This window comes from Varroa jacobsoni, unplaced genomic scaffold (genome assembly GCF_002532875.2).
Source record: "Varroa jacobsoni isolate VJ856 unplaced genomic scaffold, vjacob_1.0 scaffold_334, whole genome shotgun sequence".
NCBI lineage: Eukaryota > Metazoa > Arthropoda > Arachnida > Mesostigmata > Varroidae > Varroa > Varroa jacobsoni.
Window position 1 is genome coordinate 117,721 of NW_019213236.1, and position 27,497 is coordinate 145,217.

At 45.4% G+C, this 27,497-nt stretch overlaps 1 protein-coding gene across 5 annotated transcripts in view; it reads right to left on the reverse strand.

Moving 5' to 3' along the window:
• Positions 1 to 27,497, reverse strand: part of LOC111259462 (ELAV-like protein 1) — a 276,667-nt gene that overhangs the window by 116,934 nt on the left and 132,236 nt on the right. The window contains exon 1 of one of the 5 annotated variants that reach the window (XM_022831511.2): positions 2,065 to 4,814. The exons of the other annotated variants lie outside the window; for them this stretch is intronic. Coding sequence (XP_022687246.1) covers positions 2,065 to 2,095 — 31 coding nt within the window. The 5' untranslated portion in view covers positions 2,096 to 4,814. Of the gene's footprint in view, positions 1 to 2,064; positions 4,815 to 27,497 lie in introns of those variants that run through there. 5 annotated transcript variants of the gene reach the window in all.

Sequence of the window (27,497 nt, forward strand, 5' to 3'; positions counted from 1 at the left end):
ATTGCAATCAGTCGTTCTACAAGCTCTAGCCTCACTAGTGCACAAGGGACCAAGCTGCTGCTATTACTAAGCACGCCAGGTGACAGCAGCACCTCAGGAGAAGGGCGGTATCGCCGCGCGCTCTCTAGTCAGGACTAGGAGCTTTAAACGGCCTCCAAGACCGACGCGCTCAGGAGTTCACCGCTACAAGCGCCACTGGTGCTGGCATTGACGCACTTATATAGCAGCTAACAACGGAGTGCTCTCAAGGGAAATGCGGCAAAACCAGCTAGTCTGAACCCTACCATAGTCGGAAGCCTGCGTCACCAATGAGCTCTTCTCGAGCCTCTACAACCACGATGGCGCCCTGCTAGTGTTGCTGTTGCTCCTTCATTTTAATGACGGCAAGCCGGTCGGCCGCCGCCTTCGTTCACAGCAAGTTCAGGAGCGCCGTCGAGCAGCCTCTACAACTGAAGAAAACAATAGTATCGAAAGAGCCTATACACTACATATATTGACAGTAGCATATAGGCAAACTCGAATTGCCCCCTCCTCACTTGCAAAAAGATTCTTTGCTCCGTCCACACTTTCTCAAGCCCTCTGTTCCCTGCGTTCGCCCCTTCCAAAAGAGCTGCTTTCTGCTTTCCTTGGAACAAGCCCCTTACCACCTCAGAGGAAGCTACAAAGCACTCGATGCCTCTTCACTCCAATTCCATCGACCTAATGCATCGCTTATGGCAACATTTTCCCTGCGGAGAGCTTGGCATACATTGGCCATTTCAAGCGGTCTCTTCTTAAGGATGCGACCGTCGTGGAGATGAGTCTAGTGCCGCACCTACTCGCAACGTTTGTTAACGCGCAGCTACTACTGAAAGCTGGTGGCCATAGCGATGGCGACAATGGCCGTATCTTTCCACTACGGACACAGACTTCACGATATCTTCGAGTACGAGAATAACGCCAGCAGCAGCAATAATAACAACAAAAACTAGCTGCTATTGCAGCAGTTGTAGTAAGGGTACTTGGCGTACGCATTCATGCCAGCAGGCATGAACTAGGCAGTACGGGAGAGGCCACCGAAACTGGCGACGAAAAGAAAAAGAACAACAAGAGTGGGGTGGGGAGTCTTGGATCCGTCGCCTGTGTCCTTACAATTGCATAGCTCGGAAAGCGGAGTAATTCGGGCTAGATGCAGCTTTTTCAAGACATGTGTGTCGGGTGTGTGTAGCTCAACCTTCGTATAAAAATATATATAATATTGAACAATCTTAGTCTAATTAACTTTTCCTTTTTGCTGAGCCCTAATAACAGTACAAAACTCTACACACGCATACGCCTCTGTACAAAAATACTGTATGACTACGAAGACAGCCTCCGAACAGCAGTGGGTCTCCTTATTTTTTTTTTTTTATGTACGTTTGTTTTCATTTCATTTAGAGATAACTGTACTCCTGTATTTGATAACCTAATAATAACAAATTCATGCGTAAAGGCACAAATAAGTATCGCCACATCGTTCGGTCACTTTTTAAAGAAGCAGCGTGTCGCGACGATCCATTATCAACACGTTACACTGCAATGTCCTCGCTTGTTTCTATCCAGCAGCTACGAAGCGATGTTCAATCTTCATATTAGCTTTGTTTGATCAAGTCTAGTAGGTACATCATTCAACTTGTGTCTATGTATCCTATCGTAGATAATGCGATATACAGAAATGTTGAAATTTCTTGTTAATATGACGCATGGCTAGGACCTGAATCAATAGTCACAAGAACCCTGTATTTTGTAAATGTCTTCGGTTTTTGTTATATACCTCTGTGTTTATCTTATTATGTTTGTTGCTGGTTATAATCACCGAGTAGGCAGTATCACATCAGCTGTAACCTGGTAGCGAGACTGATATGAGGTTCGAGCGTTCTATAAAGTACCGCTCATTTTTGCTATGCACACGTTGCCATCAAAGTCACAATATTATAAAGTAAAAAAAAAAAAAAAAATAGCTATAATAAAATACAATCGTATTGATTTGTCGAGGATTGATCTGTATCGTATAAATAAAAGAATTCAAGATAACAATAAACTTACTCTGAATTTCGGTCTGTTCCTTGGAGTGCATCTCGCGTATGGGACGGGCTGAGATTAGGTGTGAACTTATTGCGGGTAGTGGCTGGAAGTTGTTGTTGGGTAAAGCCGAATTACTTGCGCGCAAAGTTGGACGCAGCTTATTTCTTCTTCCTAAGGTGCTGCCAACTTAGCTGAGTGAGTTGAGCTTGAAACCAAGTTATTTGTAGTGCCTCCCGCTGCAGCTTAGAGAACTGGGCTTAGCATATGGACGCACAGACACAAAACTCACCGTATGTGCCCCCAACTCAAGACCAAGTTTTGTATACACCAACTTTTTATGTGCGCTAGTGCTATGCGTCGTTTTCCCAAGATTTTCTGTTTTCTCTGGCGCGAGAGCTCAGGCTTACTCAAGCGGTGCAACTGGGTAATTGACAGCCATGGATGATGAATATGCTGGACTGAGGAGATTCCCAGTCAGTGAAGTTGATTGCTGTTAAGTTGGTTTAACTGTTTCTTGTCTGCCTGCTGATAGACCCCGTAAGTTCTGAACTTCTATTAAACCGCCGCAGTGACGTACATGCTGGATAAAGGAACATGGAAAAACAAGGCTGCGGTAACAGACGTAATTTGAGAAAGGCCACTATCAGAGGGTAATAGTGCTAGTAAGATTTATCTGTTGGGATTAGCTGTTGGTGAAAATTGATCGGGAATCAGGTTTTTTTTTCGGTCACTTGGGCCGCCAACGATACAACACTATCTAAGTGGCGGCGACTTGTTGTCTTTTCTACCTTGTAAAGCAATTTATTTGGGCGACGAATTTAAGCAGCGACTAGGCTAAATAGTGGTATTTAGGAATAGGTAAACTATATTCCTTTCACTCTCTGCGTACCTTTCCTACGTCGTGGACAGTTCTTCGCCTCTTTTTTTCTGCTGTTTTTAAAGCATGTCCTTTTGAAATGTCCAGGAAAACTTTTTTTTATCATAAAAACATCAAAGCAGTTTCACCCTTCAACTTGTTATATTTCTGTTGTGATAAGCTTGCCGCTCAGACAATTATCCACTTCTGCCGAAATGACGTCCACTTGTTGTCAATTGCTTTACGATGCGTTCGCCCTTCAGCGTTGACCAGTTTTAGGTTTAAGGCAACGACAAAAAACGCGCGGCACTCCGCTACTCACTGGTTGGTTATGCAACGCTCCGAAAACGCAAGAGACCAAAGGACCCCAAAGTTCAGACTAAAAGCACAGCAGATGGGGGTGTCGTTCTCGCACGAATTTTCACTCCTACACTGAGACAACCGAACCAGAACTTGGTTCAGTTAAAGACGAGAGATCAACGGCGAAAGCAGGAAGAAGTGGGACAGACGCGTCAGAAAGCTGTGGCGTTAACTGACACACACGTCGCGCTTTTTTTCTGTCTTTTATCTGGTTTCTACGTGCACAGCAATGATGTCACGTCATGAATGAAGTAGAGTAAGCAACTAATCATACGGATGTATCCAGCCGTGAGAAGGAAAATTGTACTTCTATGACAGGAACACACCTATAATGCAGAAGAATTATCGTGAACGTATGAAAGAGATACGGTCAGGACCCGAGAATCATTCATCTCTTTTTGACTTCGATGTAACTCCTTTATTTTTACTCGCAGCCGCTTGCTTCTTGTTTTTTTTATTCGTTCGAGATCGTTAGCACTTCCAAGCCAGGCGTTTGCTGGCAACAAAATGTTGTTATAAATACGCGCACAAAATTTAGCTGGCTTTACCTTGAAACTTGAGAAAGACTCAGTCCTGGGAAAAGTGTGGCAAGATCATGTGCCGCTCTACGCTAGTAAATGATCATAGACGCTGAACGTAGCCAGAAAGGGAAACTCAGATGAGGCCGGCAGGTGAGAACTTGGATTGTTCGATTCGAATGTCTGTAATTTCCATTGCAGAGAAGTGACGTACACTCGACAACAATGCAGTCCTCGACACCAATGGAGAAGATTTCGAAAGAGAGCACTAGTCTAAGGCAGAGGTGTGCAAGTGTTCTGAGTTCACAATGGTTTCTTTACTTGTTGACGATGTCGTTACATTGATGTTGCAGATCGTACGCGTTACACAGGAGTGCGCGGTTTAGATGAATCGCGACGTGCTTAGTAACGAAACAGTGTAATGACTAGAATACACACTGGACTTGACGCAAATAGGCCCACACCACCAACCACTATATGCACTGGCTGGACGACTCGATGAATTGGAGATCAATAGAGCTAAACGAATGCGTACCGCTACCAATTCGTAGCCGGATCAAGCTATCTTCCGTTCAGGTAATCGCTTGTTGAGCCTTCCCCGCTACTACCGTTGCTTGTCGTATACTAATTTGCCGTTGCTCCTCGTAAATACCGAATCGACGAGCAACGCGAAAGTGGTACTTTTCCTCGAGGGCTTTATGTTCTCTAACGCGCTCTACTTCCCCACACAAGGTCTGTAGTTTGAACAACAGCTAGCGTGTGCTTCTACGAACTGTACGGTACTAAGTATAGTAATTATAGTAGTTGTTATATGAATAGAAACAGCGGTAGAAATCGTCTAGTGCGTAGTTATGGGGTAGTGGCTATCAGAATCAACTCCAACGAAACACCGGGTGGTTGGGGCGCTGTCACACCGACGACAAAGCAGAACGGCTGCTCTGACGTTCGTGCGCTCCGAGAGAAAAGACTAGACTGATTGAGCCGAACGAGAGCTCACTCCCTGATAGCTGGCTAGCTCACAAGCTTACACAGGCTTACTCATAGGCAGGCCGACAGACAGGAAGACACCGGCAGGCTCGCAGGCTGGCGCTCGCGGGTTCGTGGGTCTCGCTAGCTTCCCTCTGCACCCTCTCTCTTCTCACAGCCGCAGCCGCAGCAGCAGCAGCAGCAGCGGCGGCGGCGGCGGCGGCAGCAGCAGTCGACAGCCGAAGCCACTCCGTAGGTTCACAGTAGCAGCGGTAGCGGCGGCGGAGCTGGTAGTGTGTTGTGAGCGTTCGCAAGAAGCAACGGTATGTAAGCCGACAATAATGGTGGCGGCGGTGGTAGTGATAGTGGTGGTGGTGGTGGTCGTGGTGGTGGTGGTGATGGTGATGGTGGCGGTGGCGGTGGCGGTGGCGGTGGCTGCTGCTGCTGCTGCTGCTGCTGCCGCCGCCGCCGCCGCCGGCGAAAAACGCGCTGTCTCTCAGTAGATCTGGCATCGGGCGGCGGGATAAGAGGGGGAGAGGGAAAGACTCCAAGTCCCCTGAGCGGTAGCTCCGAGCAGGGCTGCTTCTGTACGGTCGAGGTGTTCCTCAATCGTTGCCTAGGTTAGCCTTGTAGAAGATGGTAGAGCCGTACACATGGTTGGCAGTGCCTCGTAGGATTGCCGGCAAACGACACAATACAAGGAAAATAGCTTGGTTCTCTGTTAGCCAAGACGCCCTGCATGCTTCTTTGTTACATGACAGCGCGTCGGGGTATGCGCATAAGCTGTGTGGGAAGTACAAAGCTAAGGCAGTGATAAACCGTTACTAAGATGGTGATAGTTCAGATAGTGTCGCTGTCCTGGCGTTAACATTAAAGGTGACTATAGAAGTTCGACACAAGGTACACCCTTAGGGCCTGTCTGGTAATCTCACTGACGTTGGCAACCAACCAGTGTTTTGCCTACGGTGATGGGTCTGCGGCCTGTGGCTAGAGAGCAATTCGAGGGAAAGAGGAGGAAAGATTTTAGACTGCTGCTGCTGCCGTCCGCTGGCAGCGGGCGGCGTCGCCGGCGCTGCCATAGCAGCAGCGGCAGAAACCCTCCTCACCCGTCCGCCGTTGGATCGGTGCGGCGGTTTGAGTTAGGCGTCGGAGAACGCCATACAGAGAAGAAGCTATAGCCGAAGCCGAAGCTGGATGTTCGGGAGAGGAGGAAAGCACGCACGAGCTAGGAGAGGAGCGAGAGGAGTTAAGAGAGAGGGAAGCAACAGAACTAACTCCTGGCGCCCCCCGCCACCGCTAGATTTCCAGCGGCAACTCTACAAAACCACCCCTCAAAGTCCAAAGAGCTAACGCCGGCCGGCGCCGAGTAAACGGCCTATGGGCTAGCCGAACGAGCTGTCTCTAGCCAAGTAATGCAAAGTATTGTAGGAAAACCGTGACCACACGCTGCTTCTGGGCGATGCTGTTGCAAATGAAATTGAGGTTGGCATTGGGGGTACTGGCGAAGATCAGGCAGTGGTGGTACCAGGTGGGGCGGTGGTGCTTTAAGCTTTGGCTTTCGTTTAGTATTTTCGACTTTTTTTTTTGAGCCGGTGGGCCGAACGCTAGCGCAATCGGCAACCGATCAACCTAACCTAAATTAGAGTATGACTGCCAACGTAAAAGTTGCTATTGGATGTACGTTAAATTAGGCTGACGCTGCTCAAACAGGCTCGACGATGTCTTTTAAAGAAGTCCAGTTGTACAAGTATAATAGCATAAACTTAAATACGACGTAAAAGGATATAAATCCGTAGGGTATTACACCGAACGGTGAAAAAATAAAACCATTTTGATGTCAGTAGTTTGTGTCGGCCACAGACGAAGTTGTCGAGCGTGAAACATTTTTGTGAATTTTTATGTTTTATGACTTCCTATGTTTTGTAAATTATTTTTTTAGTGGCTGTGTATTATTATTTTTTCTTTATAATAAGTAGAATAATAGTGAACTAATTTTCTATTTTTGATCCTAGAGATTCGTATTGTATGAGAGGAAATTGAGTTTCTATGGAACTAACTTATTTGTATACTTTTTCTTTATTTTGAAATATATATATATATATATAAGGGGCTGTCTAGTGCCAAATAAATCGCACTAAACCAGTCGAACCTTGGTTGTTCGTGGCATCAGTCGATCTCATCGATATGAAGATGATTTTGCGCAAGATATGTGGTAACAGTATAAACAATTGTCGTTGTCAAATGTCGTCACTACATTGAAAAAGCTGCCTGCCACTGCATAAAACCATTAAAGTGCGCTATGTAAAAGGTCATACATCGGTACAGATTCACATGGCATGCTTAGGAGCTTATTTCGATAATAAAAGCAAGAAGAAGAACGAGCTATTTCCTAATATAGCAATAACGTTCAATAAAATAGGCGCTTAGAAGTACGTTAGACCGGGCGACAGAATGGCATAAAATAATAATGTCTCTGTGCTCTATGTTTTAACAATCGGCAAAAATAGTGTCATTGAACCGAAGATTAATATCTAACCAGAGTCGAGTTATCATAGCAATATCGTATTCTTCACGTGCAAATGTCGCGCGTGGAACAGTTCTCTCGCTGTGGGAAGGTACGGGTTCCGTGCACGAGCAATTCCTCGGGCTGTGTGTGAACCGGATAACTAGTATTTTTCATCATTGTGATAATCGCTCGCACCGATCGTAGTCTTCGCGGTTTTGTGACGTTTCATAGGCTCGTACTTGCGACGCGACGATGCTTCGACAATACGTGTCGAAACCGGATTCAACAAGAACTACTTACGTCAGCATAGAGCTTGTATCCAGGACCTTCTGCTGGGGTCTGGACGATTTTTAGCTGTTATTAGATACGAATAAATTTCTACCAATGAAAACAATGAGCGCAGTCTAATTAGAAAACTCTTAATTGTACCAGTCAGACACCTGCGTCCGCTGTATTATAAAAGGGCCCAGCAAAGATGGTTGGCTTATTAAATCAAAAAAATTGAGCATATGCCGCGGAAGCCCCCGCCCTGCGCGTACCTGCGAAATTGCCCTGATCGACCGAAATCCCGTCACGGGATACAGGTGCCCGCAATATTTCTGAGTTGTTTCAACCAGTTTTTCGCCAACGCTTCCTACCAAATGACCAGAATTAAAGCCAGTTGTTAACGTGTCTCCAGTCAAACACGCACAGGCATACAGATAGGTACCAGCTCGTGCATGGCTAAAACTAAAGAAGCAAAGGGACCAGTTTTTATTGAGTTGGGCCGCCCTCGCCCCCCTTTTATAGGCCAACTTCCTGCTAGGTTTGCTGTAACAAACTTTGTCAGCAAAACGCATGGGTTGCTTCTAATGCTGTTATCATACTTAAGAGTCAGGGACGGAAAGTGCAGATGCTAGTATTGGGGTTACAATAGACTCGTTTGTTTGCCCAGGCCACGGCTGACTTTAGTTGGCGAGGGTCAACAGAATGCAAGCTTCTAGGAGCAGCTCCTGTATGTTGCTTGGACGCATGGCACCTATGAACGAGATACGGGTCGTTATCTCTGATGGTCATGTCGTTCTCACAGTAGATTACACCTATCCTGATGAGATGGGATACAGAGTAGATCGAATTGTTCTTTACAGGTAAAAGCGGTATTAGTAGTATAAATCGAAGTTACGTTTCGGTAACGATAGTAGCAGCAAGGATAGAGGGTGACAAGAATGAGACGCGGAAACCCACTTTTGCTATTGGATATAGGCAATAGGTTAGTTTCAGGTTGTCCAAGCTCCAGTAGTGAACACATTGCATATCGTTTAGTTTTTCTGGGTTATTACGATTATTTATTAGAAACAGTCACAAACATGTTACAGAGACGTTTGCTAAGACGGAAGTTGCAGCTGGGCGTTTAAAAAACAAAGGTTTAGTAACCAAATATTCAAACGGTGGTACATCCAGCCAACTAATCACCCTTATAATAACTAGATGAACACGATGAAGCTTTCATGCAGAATGATGATATCTTAGTCATAGACGATCTGCACCAGATCAGAATACCTGTTGTGTGTACATTTATACTCACAAATGTATGAGAAAAGAAGCTATTACAAATATAATTACGTGTCTTCGACATCCTTGAGCCGTTTCCGGTAATGGGCCGAACCTAATTTCTGAAATCGAAATGCGCTACGCAGGACTATATGTATTGTTCGCAGAGAATACGCGCTGTGCCAACAAACGCGTTTTGCTGATGATACATATGGGCATGCTCTCTCTCTCTCTCTCTCTCTCTCTCTCTCTCTCTCTCTCTCTCTCTCTCTCTCTCGCTCTATATGTATACATGAGCCACAAACAGTACAAAAGAGACAATGTCATAACGCATCTACAACGCATAAATGCTCATTCATATTCGGATGTCGTTCACTCAATTAGGGCTTAATGCAGACAATTAAGCGATGCGAATTAGTAACGTTGAGTCTTTCACACTTACTATCTCTTTCCGCCTGACTGCGCGGTTTTCTTTAAGCACGCGCCGGTTTGCCAGGGGGCATCCATTAGTAACTCGTTTGCATTACCCAGCGGGTAGATAAGCGAATCAGAGTAAGTTAATGAAGTCTACAAAGGGCGCTGCTCCCAGACTTGTCTACGGCTCTCGCTTGACCACGATACTGAGGCAGGACATCGTCACGCCAGCAGTTGTGTCGCGTGTCAACATGAGAAATGGTAAATAATTTATTGAACTTTGCCCTTCTTCTTGTATTGGCGCGCTTACTTTTACCTTGTGTCAGCAATGAGAGGCAGTTGCGAGACCGCAGATCGCTTATAACAGAAGGAAGCCGTTTTTGATTTCTCACTAAGGCCCTACGAGCTACGTAATTTACCGCAGATTCCTGCCAGATAATACATATTGTTCTAGTACATGCTATTGGGTTACGTACACGTTGCATGTGTTTATTAGAATAGATTATTGTCTGAATTTCCTTGTCGTCAACGTTGTTGTCGCTGTATTTTATTGATCCAAATTTATCCTTTTGCATAAGAAGGTATAACTGCAAAGCAGACGTTTTTCCGCGTCAACTCTTACCATAGTAAGGTCGGTCTTCGTCAACATTGCCGTCATGTTGCTTGACAGAATGCACCCCTCTATTTTTCAGAGAACTCTGGAGCTCTTGGGCTGTACTTAGGCCTGTATGCTTGCCCAGTTTAAATGCGACGCAGCTAATCCGTCCCGTTATTCCTCTAACACAGTGATGCTTACACGGACTACCGTATACACAGATAGAACCGCGATAGTCAGATTTCTTTCGCGTTTTTAGCTCTGACTGGAGTATTCGACGCCTTAGAAGTCGCTCTCAGTCCGAGTAACCTTCGCGGTACTATATAAATGTTCGAGCGCTCGTCGTTTATACGTCGCATCTCCGCATGGCACCCACCTCGCATCTATATCGGTTTTGTTATCTATCCCGATTTCTTTATACAGCATAGAGAACTAACATCATCAACGACTCACGGCGTTACGACAGAGCCTGTATGTTCAGCTCTCTTTCACAGACTATCTAAAGCCTCTCCCTTTCGTTGGATTCTTTTTGTACGAGCCAAAAGTACCTTAAAATCACCCGGACCATAATCGGTGTCTTAAATCACCCGGGCCATAATCGGTATCTTTTATCATAGGTCGCTTATCTTCCGAACCGTTATAGTTAATGCAATGTGCCCCTTACGCCCGTTGTTTGTTTCATCCGACGTCCCCCCTTTCCATTTTCGAGTATTTTTCTCAAACCCTCACTTTTTAAAGCGTCCTCCGCAAGAACAATGCTACTAGGATGCGTCCAACGTTATGAAGTAGTCCTAAAGTGGCCTAGCCGGATTATTTCACTGCTGCTGACGAGACTAGCGCGGACTGGGGAAATCCCCAGTTACTCACGCGTTTGAGGCAAGGCAGACAAAAGAGCAAATAGGTAAACTGGATGACGGTTAAATAGAAGCACTGACCCGGGGCCACGAGATCGACTGCGGGGTTTGGACTATGGAGAAGATCATGCAATGACGCGGGGTTCTTATGTGGGTGGGGTACTCGAAGCCCGCTCTATGTCTGTCGCGTACGAAGTGTTGTCCTCAGCTTCTAGTACCGCCGTCGCTGCTACCGTCATTTCTTCATTAATGACGAGGAATGTGTCGCTTATGAGAGGATAGCAAAGCGGACGAAAAAGACGGCGCTACGAAGAGGAGTCGCACAGTGCGCCCATTATCTTCTAGGAAACGGCGGACCGTTAGCGGGCTTATGCGTATGGTGGCCTTATATTCGCTGGGCGGTGGCTGTGGATTCCCCTACGCTCCTAGCCCCTTTTTAGTCCCCTCGACTGGTGTTTGCTTCCACATAAAGAGACAGTAATCGCGCAGCTTACATATATGTACTGTACATCTTGGTAAATGGGGACGCCTACGCGCTGACTTTTTAATGAGGTTTCGGTAGCAGAGTAGCGATTGGTGACAGGCCATAAACGATTGCCGTTTGCCTGCACCCAGTAGCCGCCAAACAGGCGCGGCTAATAGAAGGCCAAATCTAGGCCCTTACCACAAGAACCGCAAGTAGCAGACATTGCTGCAGTTTAATGCCGCCGATTGCGTTGCTATGAGTAAAGATGGCCGCAGCCATGGAGGAAACAACAGCGGAATTAGAATAGAGTGCTCGTTGAATGTTTAGGATTCAATTTTGTGTGCTTAGAATGCATGGTACACTACTTAGGTGTGTCATAATTTCGATACGTGGGTACGCGGTATGCCGTACTCGAGGTGAGGGGTCGTTGTACCAGAGGCTTTTCCGTTAACGTTAAAAATCCCTTTGACGACAAACACCGAACAACCTCAGCGAATACCGGAAGTTGTTATTATTAAAAATGTATTATGCTAAAATTTATTTTGACCTTGTTTCAAGTTTGTAAAATGTAATTAATTATATACTGAATACCTTGCGTAGCTCGTTTTTGTCAAAAATCTGTTCAACTGTTATAATTAGAGGCAATGCATAAAAATCTTTCTCTATCATCTAGATGTTTTAACTAAGCTGAGCAAGGACAACGGCATTCAACGGTATCGGAAACCTGTGTGATCACTTTTTGAGTACGAATTGACACTGCCATTGGTCAGCTATGTTATAAGCATAGTGTGGTGCTCTCCATCAGACTCCTTAGTGCTCAGTACCTCTCCCTCTGTCACTAATGCGAACATCTGGTAATAAGTGAACGATACTCATTTAGTAAGTAACATAAAAGCTCTTGGCTCCTTTGTTCGCTCACTTTTTGTACACATCTATACGAGTATTGTTCATTAAGATTTCTTTTTTTTTTTGGCACAATACTAAACGTTTTCGTGCACGTAACGTTATATTTTCAAGTAACGTTCATAACATTTTCTCGGCCTGCCCTCGTGGCATATTTCTATCCCTCCATCACGTGTATATGTGATGAAACAGTACGTTTTGTACCAGTTCCTTACTGTGCAGAGTTGATTCGTCCGCATCTAGCCTAGACATGCGCGCTAGCAAAAATTAGTGGAATAACAAAAGGCTCTATCGCACTATTCGGGTCCTCTATTGGTCTGATTGGCGGGCCTTGAAAGTTCCGCCTGAGAGAACGCCGAGAATATCTATTGGCCCGCTTACCTTCGTTGGTTTGGCGCTTGGGGACGTAGCATGACAGGACGAAGTGGCGAGCTCTACGTAGTGTTCACTAGGCCACCTCTCTGCATGGTAGGCAGACCCGTCTTTTACAGAGTCACTTACGGCTTTTTCTAAGCCTGGACGATTGTCGATACATTTGTCGCCGTGTTGTCGGCCAATCTTCTAAACGTGATGCTGTCCGATAGTGTTAAAAGCTATTCGCTAAATATCTGTGAATGCAATGTATGTATGCACTCCTCTGTTTATCTGAACGATACCATAGGTTGCATCAAGTGACGGGAGTAACCGCGCAGACTAATAAACGGGTTCTCCAATCGGTCTATTTGCTGTTTTCCTATATTGTCGCTTTCTTTCCTCGTCCTCTATTCCTAGTTGGCTCTCTTGCTTGTTCTGTCGCCTGTTTCCTACCATGTTTCCACTGTGAATGACTGTAGTTTGAAGAATGTCTGTTGACTAGTCTTCGTTACAAGACGCTAAGGGACAAAATCTCTCTGAGGCAATGAAACAATGGGGGCGTCAAATAGTTTGGCGCCCGTCGACAAGCGTATCGATCAGCTAATCTCGTGTCAGATCGTCTCGATCGTATGTCAGAGGGTTTCTGGCAACTAAGGACAGCTTGTATATAGGTGCTAACTACGCTGCTCTTAATGTTCGACGCTCTAGTTTTAGGGAACAGCATGGAAAATCTTAGAGAGAATCGCCTAGAGCCTGATACGTGGGTTATTTTAGCCTATTACGAGCTTATTTTATCTTTATCTAAAAAGATTAAATGGTCGCGTCAACAACAACTGGAATAGATTTGGCAGCGTACTATAAAGTTGAAAGAAACTGCGAGATAAAATTGTTGTAATGTCGCTGACGGCATCGTTGAGGGTCTTATTACATAATTATTTTTTCATTTGTGTGTGTGTGTGTGTGTCGCTAACAAGCGTCAACTGGAAATGCGGTTAGTTCCTGCTTTCAGGATACGCTTATAACCGGGCGTTTAGAATAGAATTGGGCGTTCAGAAGCGTTCAAATGTTGTCGACAACTCCCAGCCCAACAAGCAGACCCGGCGCAGCAGCTGATGGTAGCCAATAGCCAGCCATCCTGTTAAGCTACCAGACGAACACTGGAACGACCCAGGAAAGCTTTAAGATTTTCTAAAACTCGGAAACGCAGAGGCGATAGAAACACTGTGAGATACTGGAGATGGGGCCAGATAACTGCAAAGATATTTGTTTTTGCTACTGCCTTGAGCCCATATACCATGCACATAAACACACCGGAACACTGCAAGACGAATTATATCAGTCTGCCGGGAGCAACCGAAAAGGCTGTTTGACCAATTAGTCTCCCACGGGGCTATAGGACCACTAATTTCCCAACAAAGCAGAGACACAAGTTTACGGCTTCAAAACGCTTCGTTTAAAGCGCAAGTTTTTTTTTTAACGCGAAGTAGATACAGTACTGACGTTCGAGTAACTACTGACTGGCCAATCGAATCCGCTTCACAATGTCAAGTAAATAGCCTATGATCTAGTGGAAAGCTCTAAACTCTAGTAGTGGTTTTTATTGCGTATGATCTTGTACTAGATGTGAGTGTTGTCAGTAACTTTAAGCGTACGGTTGACCTCCCTCTTACAAAACCTCCGCTTTTTTTTTCTTAAAGAAGAAAAATGAATTGTGCGATACAACTCGTTTTTGTTTTTTTAAATGTTAGTAGTAAATCCTGCTGTATCGCACGATAATCTTGTTGACAGCTCGTGTTTATAATAACAATAATAACCTAATAAACAATTATCTTCAAAGAATTGCAAATGTCCTCCTGTTCCTTTATTTTTGGCCATTCGTAGGGTGAGCTAAGACACAGAAACTTAAGGGTGCAAATAAGCATTTCTAGTGTGCCCACCATACATTCATTGGGGGTACACTGCGTAACAAAAAATCTTTTTTCGAAAACTTCGTTTGGATCGACAGTGAAAAATCTATTGTGTGAGGAAGTTTCAGACTCCCTAGTCGCTTGGTCGGCCGGCCTCCTGCGAAGCGTCGACATCCAGAAAGATGTTTGCCTTACCACAACAGTGCAGACATCGTTGCTAACGATCGAATAAAGATAGGCCTAGAACAACGAGGAATCAACGCGAAACGGGTGATTTAGCAGAAAATGACTTTCTCGGTCTTAAGTTGCCATCCAACTTGTGCACTCGCTCAACCTGAGAGACCGTTTGTGGTAACACAAATCATCGAAAAATCCATATACCAAACTCAGCTGGATCTGTGCACAAAAATACCTAATGCTTTAAAAACAAATTTAAACTCAAAAGTAATGGTCGTTAATATTTTTTATTTTCATTATATCGCTAATTTTTTATATATCGTCGAAAAAATGTGTTATCACAAACGAGCAATTTTGAATTAAGTTTTACTTCGCATTGTATTTAGCCCTTGATGAACTCCACTAAATTGTTAGTCAATTCATCATTTACCGCTGTGATGATCAAAAAAACTACAGCATCTCTATCAGCAAAAATAACAATGACAGACGCGCCGCGGCGTATGTGACGACGAACTTGGTTTCAGGAAGTAAGATCTGTTAGTAGAAGCCTGATGACTCCGAATGGTCTGTTTCATGAGTTTCGTGTTTCTATTTCTATTTCACTGATGATCTTAATCGGAAGAAAAGCACGAAAAAGCGCACGCCTAGGTCGTTCAGGCCGATTAGCAGTGAATCATGTTCTGCTGGCGGCTTCGGATTTGCAATTGTTCGAAAACCTAGTGAAGTTCTTTTTTCTCACTCCCTAACTGAACAAAACGAAGTCAACTGGAGAAGCAACAGCAGCAGGAAAACGGAGATAGGACAGGTACGAGATAGGACGCTTTATCTCAATCACGGGGCCCTCGAAACACGGCTGTTCGTCGGACGGGAAGCCGTGACTCTACAAAACTCTAACCTAACCAAAAAGAACTCTTCGGCTGTGCTTTTTGCTACCGATTCCTGAGCTGCAGGGTGCCCACCGCCTATCGGCTACTCTTTGCTCTAACGCATACACAATTACATGAAGGCGCACATGCATTACACGGGCTCAGAGCTAGTTGTTATTTTGTCTGAGCAAAGAAGAGACTGGACAAAAGCAAACCTCCCAAAGCCTGGAGAACCTTAAGCAGCGCGGAGTGCTGTTCACCTGTCTATCACGTCTCGCTAGGGCCGGCCACCATCCTTGATGCACACGTATTACCATTAATTACGGTTGCGTGTTTCCTCCGTAGCCCTTAGGTTCTTCGGCTTCAAGTCTGTTTACCTTCTTCATCATCCGCCTTCTGCTTCTGTCTCTTTTCCTCGCAGTTCTACGAAAGTACCCTAGCACCGCTTTCTCTCTGTAGTGTGGCCCGTACGCGACAGCTTCGTCTCGCAGACGTTGATAGTTGCATATTTTTTCCCACAAAACGAAAAACAAACGTTATTTGTCGGACAGATCTTATTTGCTGGCTTCCATTGACAGCGTACTGATCCGTAGCATCTCACGATCGAAATTTAGAAACGTTTAGGAGCGTGCAAAAGTTAGCAAGCAACACCGCATCAATGGTTACTCGAAGACTGGCAACGTAAGACGTTCTACAGCATCGTTTCCCTGTTTGCCCGGTGCCCGACGTTTGATTGTTTTGGTCCCGCAAACGCGTGCCGTAGTTGCTATCTGCTCTCTACGGCCGCGGTGCTTAGCGCGAGCAGAAGTTGTAGGAATCCCGACTTTCCTAAAAGCTAGAACGGTTTAGAGTGTACTGCACTCATCTCAGAGACATGACATTTCAGGACAACTCCGCGGCATGCCCCTGGTTCCACGAACCGACCATTGGCTACGGGCTATGGACTCTGTAGCTTGATCAAACAAGGAGCAGCATCCTGTGTTAGTTTGGCGTGCGTCGTAGAAACTTGGCTGTCACTGTTATTGTCGTCCTTTGGTAGCAGCAACAGCAAAAAAACCTTGCCAATGTTAATTCTCAGTTCAGCTGCAGCTGTGATTATGATGGTGATAATGATCCGACTGATATTGATGATGATGATGATTCTGCTGGTAGATGGCTGTTTGCTAGGACGAGACTATTAAAAAGATAACGGCGCCCGTAATGATGCGAGCACGACAGTTCACGGTGTTCTGGAGGGAGCAGGCGTCTAGCGTGTCGATCGTCGTACGATCGTAGTGTCTGTATTGAGAGCTACAAAGTATTAAGAGCAGTCAGAGGAATCCCACTGCATGCCGTTTTATCCGAACCGTGCCACCGTCCGCTAGCGAAAAAATAGATAACGACACACATTGGCTCATTTTCGTCCTCCCTTATCAGAACAGGGACGATTCTTAGAGAACTGCTGCTAGTAAAGCCCGGGCGTCGACGTCTAACGCCTCCGTATTTTGGCCCCGTTGCAGGAGTTACCTGTGCCGAAGTGCCTTCGGCATGGCCTTGTCTCGGTCTCCCAGGGCCTCTTAGGTGCATTGTCTATCTTCAAACGCACAGATCACGGCTGACGTAGTGCAAGCATGCTGGAGATCGTGAACTCACCTCTAGTGAGAATCTAGGAATATCTAATCCTCGCCGTTCCATTTGCTTTGGCGCCCCTGTGGAGTAATATGCGCATGCGCAAACGAATTAACGAAAGATAACGTTTTCCTCGCCCTACATTTACCCAATTCTTTTTTTTAACAACAGGAGCCGAAGCACCGGTTCAAATGAAGGTCCCGGCTGGTGGCATGATTCAGTGCTGCAGTGGCCTACATAGACCTTATCGGCAGCTGCGGCGCGAAAGCGACAAAAGTAATATCAGCGTTAACCAATGATTACAGTGTCTTGATGCAGTGATTCAAGGCCAGAAACAATATTCCTGCTGCGATCAGATAAACGAACGAGATAACAGACAGATTTATACCGCGATAGGTTTTCGGTTTTAGGTAAAGCGTTGTAGACAAATCAATACATTGAAGAATGCATTGAAAGTGAACCTCAGCAAGGGACGGAGGAAGATCGACATTGAAGGCCTACCGCCGCCTTCGCAATCTGGGATTAATCGAACCATTTTTCTAATTGTAAACCATTTGATCAATTAGAGCGGGTTGGCGCGTAAATCGAGCGATGGATTATTACTGTCACTTAGAATAATCATAGGCAACGAGGCATCATACAACCATGGCTCAGTTCATCATAGGTTTCGATACCTGATCAAAGCTATTGAAAATAAGGTCGCCTACAGGTGATCCAGGTGCCAACAACGCAACGCAAATTATACCTTGTAGCACGATGTTAAAGCAGGCCTATAAATTGATATTGGCGAGAATAGGTCAACGTCAAGATATGAAACATGCATACATTTTATGAAGGCAGATTAAGGGTTACAGCGGTAAATCATATTTGAAAATCGTTACTAGATCTCTATACAAGACGTTAGCGTTCTTAGTGATTTTTTTTCTTTGCTCTGGTTTTCTCAATGATGCCGAAAGAGCAATTTCTAATTGGTGCAATGTTGGACGGACATCGTTTTAAAAGGCGAACATAGGCATAGATCATTGTGATGGACTCTCGTTTTCTAACTGAAATACTAATTTTCGCTAGCTAATTAGTTTCGAACAGCAGACTGATCTTTTAAGGACCAGAACTACCTCTTGCACTTATCTAGTCATTTCTATTATGTCGCCAATGCACTTACGTGTGGCTCGTTCTACCGCTTAAACCTTAGTTATGCTTAACATTTACCGCCAATAAATAGACGGACTATACGGACTATTTCTACAGGATTTGTTGTACGCTTACCTGTAAACCCTAGCACACATACACATTTTACATATTTCGATATTTTGATAAAATAATATAACTAATTTAATTTTTCATTTTTAATTCCTGTTTCAAATTATGAGCACATTATGTAAATAATTTTTCTACATAATTTAGTGTAGCTATGATAAATGAAAATTGAACTGCTAAATCATTTTCGGGCGAACGTTTTCTTCTTCAACACAACGACATTCAACTTCATTTAGCGCCCATTTAATACCTACTTGGTTTGCCTTCTCAGTTTGTCGGTGGGATTACTTACTTTGGTAATATACTACATTGCACAGATGTAACTATAGATAAAGGAACACCAGACTTCTTTTAGCCTTTTTTACTCCAAATTTACCCTTTCCCTGCCTTTCTATTTGGCCTTTCTTATCCGGAACGCCAATTATCCCATTTAAAACATCCATACAATCTTTAACCCATTCATAAACAAGCGTCATTCTTGTCCTTTTTCTCTTTGAATAGAAACAGAACAGACAGCACTTCTGTCGCGCCGAGTTTACCCCCCGAAGCGCTTCTTTTTAATTTCCACTTGTGTAGTTGCCCTTAACGACACTAAACCTCGTTTGGTAACGGCTGCATTGAGACATTTCGGCACAGGGTACTTACTTTGAAAAAGCGTTTGCATTGTCTGTAATTATTCATAAGCGTAGGAAGATCTGTGCCTTCCCGGTAGCTGGCAAATGCCGCTCGTCGGTACCCTTTTCAGTGACCAACTCCCCCCCCTCTCTCTCTCTCTCTCTCTCCCTCCCTCTATTGTACCTTACATGCTTCGCGTATTTTTATAATGTTTATATCTCTCAACCTAACAAAATTCTAGAAATAAACCTTTGTTTTGTTTGGCTCCGGCGCCTTCATTTTCTATTATTTTTTAGCTATCGCTTTTCCCGGACGCCTCCCCCACAATTGAAAAGCCTTTTTTCCTTCACATCAGCAATATTTTTGTGGTAGTTGTTATGGCGGTGTTCCGGCAGAGGCAGGCAAAGTCTCAGCACACTTCACCCACCACTGAAGCCGCTATGTGCAACCTGTTGCAGACGTTCGCATCGCTTAGCCCCGCTTGCCGGCGACATCGGGGTGCTGCCAAAAACGAAGCAGCAGTTTAGTCGAGTCTCGAAGTTTCAATATGATTGATTCACTCTGAAGGCGGGTGATTCATTTTAAAGCGCAGTAGGCGCCTACTCGTCAAAACTCCGGAGTCTCCGACGTCTAACCGAGATTAGTGCCCGTTTTCCGTAGAGAAAAACAGTGACGACAAGGAAAATACATTTCTTTTCATTGTTCCCTAATCTTGTTGTCGCCGCCGCCACTGCTGCTGCTAGTATCGACATCGCCCATTACTAAACAAGAGCACATAACTGAGCTACCGCAATGCGATCATCACCTGTTGGCCTTAGCGGAAGATGAGGTGTCAGAAATAACTTCAGCAACGATATTAGCTATAGCAATATGAGTAACTCCGTCTATTCATTTCTGTGCGTTAACGACAATGAGGCCAATGGTGATAAGACTATGTTTGCCAGTAATCGACAGTCATTTCAGCGTATCAATCATCTGCAAGTCGTGCAGGCTTCTATACAGCTGGTTCTGGCAATGAGTGGCCGTTAACTAGCTTGTGGGCGTACGGCCGCCGGAAACAACCGTCGTTGTTATCAGCAATAAGAATAACGGTAAGCTAACACGAAATAATCGAAAGTTATCACGAGTCACACCGGAAAGCGCCTTTCAAACAGCGTCTGCAGCTAGCTGATGTAACTACAAAATGAGACAAAAACAACCGCGGCTATAAAACACGAAAGGGACAGAGTAGGTACGTAAATGTTCTATTTTCTGATGGCAGAAATTGCTTCATTCGCAGCAAGCAACAGCCTGGCGTTTTACTCTGCTTCGTTCTTTACCACTCCACCTCCAAACAGATGAACAATCAGTGACTGCTAAAGGCCAACGTTACAGCGGATTATGTACACAAGCTTCGAAATTCGTTTTCCATTTTACCAACAGTTCACCTGGGCATATCAACAGAAATTTAAACATCTGATCAGACCCAGCGAGTGACAGGGTTTCCCGCTAAAGGCTCCTAACACGCAACGAGTGTACGAGTTATCAGCAAACCCTCATATGGAAGCTACTACAGATCAAGGAATCGATAAACAAGGGGACGTCTGTCGAGGGCTTAAATTCTTCAGCTGTAATACAAAAACCTCTTCCATGTGCAATGACAGGATGAACAATGCTCTCGCATTACGCGTCTATTCGCGTAGGGGCAATAAAACATGGAGTAGGATATGTTAAAAGAACAAGAGAGACGCAAATAGTAGAATGGAAACGATGTACGATAGTGGCTGCGACCATCCACAGTGTGACGTTATATTTGACAGCCTCGACAATGTTGGATTTCGACGTAAACGATGTCCCTGTTTGTGCTTTCCCTCTCGCCACCTTTCCCTCACCTCCCTCTCTCCAAGCTGACCCTTGATGTCGATTCAGCCTGCACCTGCAGCCTTTTCAAGCACGCCAAGTCTACATGCGAAGACATGTATACGGCACTGCTGGTAGGCGTCGATGCAGTAACGGGCTTGGTGTAGGCAAACTGGCAAAGCCTCACCACCCCTCCTCCCTTGATAGGTGGCAGCATTGATGGAGTAGCTCGTTTCCACTGTTCAACGAGATGAACGTCCGCCCTCGGCACTCATCTTGTAGCACGTACCCCTAATACATTTGCCCCTGTCCCGAAACAGGCAACGCACCCAACAACGCGTCCCATAAGGACTCACTTCAAAATGGCCCCCGCGTTGCGACCTGCAAAACGTTCGCGTCTATTCGGGCCTTCTCTGCTTCACTCTTCTGAGTTCTTTACGCGATAACCGCGTGACCGCATCCCTTTGAATTGCCCCCAGCCATGCAATGAGCAGGCTGACACCAAGAAAGCAAGCCAAGCAGGTTATGTTCGGCGCTACGGGAGCCAGGAAAAAGGTCGTTGTTCCCCTTTTATTTAGCCCTCCACAAGAGCGTTTCATCGCGCGTACCTCATTTCCTATCTGTTCCTATTCGTTTGCTAATTAAACGAATGAATGCATTTGTCGGATAAATCGACGGTAACCAGCCGGACGCTAAAGGTCGGAGGGCACTAGGTGGGCTCGTACGCTCGTGAGCCGAGGACGATTATATGCTAATCGCTTACATTCATTATCCGGCAGAGCTGCGCAGGCATTGGATCGGTGGTATCCACCATAGTGAATAGCTGGAAGTCGGCCCGCTAGGCACGGGTAGACGGACACGCAAAGCAGAGCGTACGATGCAATGTTGCTGCCCCACCATAAGTGACGCAGGCGTCTCGTGTTGACACCTCAGCCTATTTCATCCACGGTCTGTCCTCTCCGTGACGCTTGCAATGGCAGCGACACATTGAACATAGGCACATACACACCTTTAAAAGTCCACACGAAAATGCGTCTGTTGGCAAGGGCTAGGAGCGATCTAAGCAGTTCATTGGGGCACGCATTCACCAAGATACACAGACCCAAGATAATGCCGTACGTAACATTTAGCCATATTGCTGCCTACGGTACTAACATTCGAACGGCGCTCTAGCTTAACGAAGCAGCTTGAGACAAATGTGCGAAGGAGGGAGAGAACACAGAAAATTACTGGTTAACCGGGAGGCGGCGAAAGAGCAAGGGGCGGGAGAGGGTGACGGAAAGGGGTGCATGCATATACAAACCAAATGACTCCTGGCAAACCGATAAGCTAATGATGAGAGATAGAGCGTGCCGCCCTGCAACAGAAAAATATGTTGAAAGGAGCTTCTTTGCCGGAGCGACAAGGAAGCAGGAAGTCAGCCGAGTCGTCGACTGAACGTCGCCCACCACTACGGTAGCAGCGGGTCGGTACCATATAGCCGAAAAAGCATGGATAGCGTTGCAGTGTATTGTCGCTGCGTTATGTGTGTACCACTGGTAACCATCTGGATCAAATATAAGAGTGCCTAGATCCGCGTTACGGTTTCTTTGCTGCCGTCAAAGCACCACTTCGCTGGATGTAAACGTGTTAAATTGAATAGGAGTCAGGCCCTCACAGTGGTGTAATATGACAGTGAGAAGAGAGCCAATAAAGCACTTCCACCTTTTAACTATAAAGTAAAACTTTTTAAGATGTAGCTCACTGTGACTCTGTTTATTAAATCAATATGCGATCAAACTGTGAGGTATATGCAGGACGAGATTAAGCGCATCGCAGTGGCTTTTCCAAGCTCGCAAAAGGTAGGTCCGCTACATTGCGGAGTGTCCGGTCCGATGTGAAGTATCACATGCCATGCTTCTTCCCTTCGATCATTCGGTTGGCGTAGATCAGTGAGATACGGACTTACGATGCCTTTAGATGAACAGAGGGACATGCAAAGCGAGTTGTTTATTACAGTGATTAGGACTGCGGCCGCTACTGCTACCCGCGTCTTGTGGTAGTTACAATCATTCCCGCTAGGATGCAAATGGCGTTCTACACGTAGAAGTCAGTCCTTGCATAAGTTTTATCAAAATTTGAAATAGTTCCCTCTCCTTACAGCAGTGCGTTTTGAAAAATGATGCATTTTTAATTTCCAGTTGTTTTTTCTCTTATTTTTTTACTTTGGGACTGTTAAACCGGCATCTTCGTATAGCCAAGCATTATTATATGGACAAGCAAATGAATGCCCTATCCTATTTCTCCTGTCTTAATCAGCATGTTTCAGAAAATCATAGAAATATATGAGAAAACTATTCCACTACGCTAAGAACCTCATAATCAGCTTTCAGTCAATAGCGTGTCAGTAGAAATTTTCTGTCGCATTGAGCAATATCAAGCAGAGGTCAGTCTGAAACGGCTTGTCGATATTGTTGCCTTCATAGTTTTTTATAGTCAATGTTTTCGTCGCCTTACTACGCGCAGGAGCCAGTTTTCCCCGTTGCTCGCCGATCAAAAGTCCCACAAACCGCCGAAGAACTGCCTTCCTGATATTCCTTTGTGTCTCCCTTGCTTTTCCCTCGGTCAGATATGGCTTCAATACCCTTCGCTTGCGCATCAATCAAGCTTTCATTTCCAATAGCGACTTGCTCAGTCTCTTTGTGAGTCCATCGTTTCCTTTGAAGGGGGGAAAACGTTCGCGTTCGTCTACATTCGCTACACAAATAGCAGCAAAAGAAGACGACGACCAAGTCCTACTCGCTGAGAATGTCCCGTTACGCATTACCCCACGCTGGACGAGCAAACCTCTGCGTTGCTCCGCTTGCCGATGCCTACATCGCGAGCTGCTCGGTAGTACGAGCGGTAGCCCATAGCTAGGTAGATAGTGCCCGAGCGACACGCAAAGGAGTGGTTAATAAATAATTCTTATTGTTGGAGTCTTCAAGCGCCTTTTGATGATTGAAAAATTTCAATTACTCGAAAAGCAGAAGGGGAAAGAGAATCTAGACAATAAAAGAACAGCGTCTCAGGGTTGTAGTGACGAGCCAGACTCGATTTGGTGGTGAGTCCGCGCATCAAGCAACTTCACGCTCAGCGTCGTCGGTTCGTAGAAGCAAAGCAAGCTTCGTTTTGGACGACAATTTAAAATGAGAATTGCTATTTACTAGTCGCTTATGAAGTATAAGGTGTTCGACCGTTTATGGTATAACGTAAGTGAGGATACGGCGGTGTAGATTTATTACCGGTGCGTTACAACTGGCGACCATTTGCTACTTTGACGCAAAAGTTTGTAAACGTTGGAGCAAGACCGAGACAAACAAGCATTGTCCGAATGTTTGAATTCAAACGAGTGTCAACCTAAGTTAGCCTTTAAACAGCCAAGCTACTGAAGGCTACGTACGTGCGATTCCACTGTACGGTCAGGCTGTTTAAAATACTATTGCCATTTTTAATATATATAATATACTTTAATATATGAAAAAATGTACAAGCACATGCAGACTATATATTTCTAGACGTGCAGACCATAGCAGACTTGTAACATTCGTAAATACGACTGAATATCAACAAAACTTTCAGCAGTCATAACTTTGTTGCGATGGTGCCATTAGCAGATGGCCGAGCTTGAATCGCAGCTACTGCACGTCTGATGTGGCGTTTGCTCTGTCACCTTCAAACTCTGCAACTCCAAACACCTCTGTAGCTGCCAAAAGTGTATACGTCCCATTTGCAGGAAAAGGAACGTCGCGCCATTCGGGCAACTGTAGTGAGCCCGCGATTTTCGTCACTATCGTAAACCAAAGGCCGTTCCTGCGCCTGGTGCCTGGTATGACCGTCTTGCGACCGACATGCGAGATCGAGCAATGCCAATAATAGAAGTACCGTCAAACATAGGGAACCGCTTGTTCGACTAAATTTTACAGTATTTTGGGGGGTGCGTTTCTTTGAAGTCAGCGAATGATATCGTACGATGTCACTGTACGGTGTACTTCTTCGTCAAGTGTGCCTCTGGAAGAACCTAGTGGCTAACGTTGACAGATCAGGAAGCTTAGTGACGTTTTTCCAGAAACTTTAATAACCCCATATTACTTTAGATCAAATGCTTGGAGCAAAGCGACGCTCTCGACTTGCTTCTTGTCTTTATAGCACTATGCGACAAGGTACTGTCCGGCCTGGTTTGCCAGCCTGCCGTGTCGCCTGCCACTTGAGGCAACTTGAAGTACCGTCACGGAGATGCTTGGAATTGCATGATCTCCGCCAATGGGCAAACAGTCAGAGACTGCCGGGTAACTGGGAGTTGATGCTTGTAGTAGTAGGGCAATCATGTAGGGGAGTTAACGCAGGCTCATCTTATCAGAGTATTAAGAGCGCCGCGAATGAAGCTCGAGGGGTTGCACGATGGGGAGTGATGTACAACAATCGCAAACACATTTTCCCAGTGTGTCATTATCGATAGCAATGGTTGTAGTACTACGCTGAAGCTCAATGAGTGCATCACTTTATTTAGATGACGTTTTGTACGGAGTGGCTCCTTGTTCAAAATAGGCTAGCTCGATCTCTTATCTGCCGCTTGTGACCTTCAAATGAAAGATGCATAGAATAGGAGTACGAGTCCGCTCAAAGCATTTCCTCGACTCAAACGCCTCCGATCAGGAATCGTCAACCATGGTTTTGTCGTTTGTTAGCATCTTATTCGCACTGCACGTGCGCACGACCGCAATTTTTCTATGACGAGCTGCTCTCTTCGTGTAGGTGAGGGGGTGAGAGGGGAGAGAGAGAGGGGGGGGAGAGGGAGAGAAAGGGGAGAGATCATTCTTTTTTTAGACAACCAAACCCATACTGCCTGCCACTATTGGTAGTCTGGCATTTGCGTACGTTTTGAGCCGTGCCGCGATGCCGTGGAAGAACAGCACTCTGAACATTGTTGAAACGAAACAACGTAACTTGTACAAACGCTTTGGTAGAATCGAGATCCGACGCGATAGAACTCTACAAAAACAACCAGCGTCTGGCAATAACTGCAAACCGCGAACACCTACATTGTACAATATTTAGTTCGTGTATTGGTCTTCGCAACTGGACCTCTCTCGCTGGGCACCCAATGATCTTTTTTCTTTGGTGGGAAAAAAGGAGGTTCCAATGGTAATGGACGTTAAAGCAGTTATAGTGGCTCTACTCACACTATACTCGTCTGTCTACCCTCCCACCCACCTTCCCCCAAATATGAAGGAGTGTATGGCCATACATATATCAAAATTCGGCTTGCGGGTGTAGGCGCATCTGTTCGAGGGTTAGCAAACCTGCTTAGCCTGGCGTGTTCGGATCCTTTGGGAGTGTTCAGTTTACTTTTTTTGCCCTTGCATTGTCTAAGAGATTGACCGTTGACATCCACTGAGGAGAATACAGTGGCATAGCATAGGAGAACGTATGCTACGTATGAAACTATTGTACTGAACGGCTAAAATTAGGCCAGCGATATAATCGTTTGGCATCATATTGCCCCAATTTTTTTATATTCTAAATTAGTTATTGGCGATAATGATTGCATATGTATATAGAATGTACTATTAAGACTCACGCGTTAGAAATCTTTACGTTATAACTTTGAAAGCTACTTGAAGCAACGCTGTACCAGCGATTGGCTTACCCTGTTAGATAGAGTGAGTAGCATTGTTCGTATACCTTTTAACGTCCCTACCTTTCATTTATCTATTTCGAAAAAGTTTTGCTTTTGACCGCATCAAAAGTTCCCATTCAAGCCCAACCATAGCTTTAACCGATCGTGAACATGAGTAAAATCGAACAGCCCTTGCGAAAGCTGTGCATTTAATTCTTTTGTACTTCAAATAATACTTCAATGAAGTGTACAAGCACTAAATAATCAGCTGACGTAACAGGATAGAGAAATATAGTTCTCTAATTAAAATTGCATTTACTCTCTGTAATCTTATGACCGAACCCGCTTTCAATAAGGATTTCTCCTCTATGAATCACGCATACGCACAATTTTACGTTCGTAAGGCTCGATTTCAGGAGGCTAGTTTAGCTGTGGTGCCGATGGCCACTTGATGTATACGTAGGCTGCGATGATAACACGTTGGACTCAACATCATCGGAGCACTCCTTGTTTTTCTGACTGAGCTCGCCGACGAAACCCCTCCTAAGACCCCTACATGCAAGCAGGCAAACCAGTGATGTACGCACGAACCGGCCTGATGTCGACTTTACCCCACTACGAACCTCCAACGAGTCGACCGGTTTGGAGCGCTCATGATTTTTTGTTCATTATCTCTCTTCGACTTTTACTCGTTCGCGTCTTCGTTGCCATGGAACACTTACCTAGAAGAAGAGAAAAGAGTAAAAAGAAAAGAAAAAAGAGAATTATTATGAGAATTGATTGAATCACTGTGCTAACCTAACCAGCCACCCTAGATCTAGCGCCCACTCCCGTCGTCGTACCCATTCTGCGCCCCAGGTCTCGCTCTCGCTACATTCCTCCTGCCCTTCAGCAAGGCTTGGCGATACCTCAGCGATTTCATTCGAAGGAAAAGCTCAATTTTTCTACCAACAGTATTTCCGCCTCCACTGCCACTACCACCTTCTACTGATATTGCTTTCTATTGGCTCAACACCCCTGTCGTGCCCATCATACGTCGGTCTCTTAGAGTGAATTCGAGGGACCATGCTACACAGCGGCGGGTAAAACCAAAGTCGGTGGCCCTCATTGAGGTGGCCAGGGAAGACCGAAAAAGGAGAAAGGCTGGGCCGGTGGCAGCATGAGCATTGATGGTCCTCAGCCGGCGCCATGAATTCTGTGAGTTCGGGGGGGGGGGGGGGGGGGG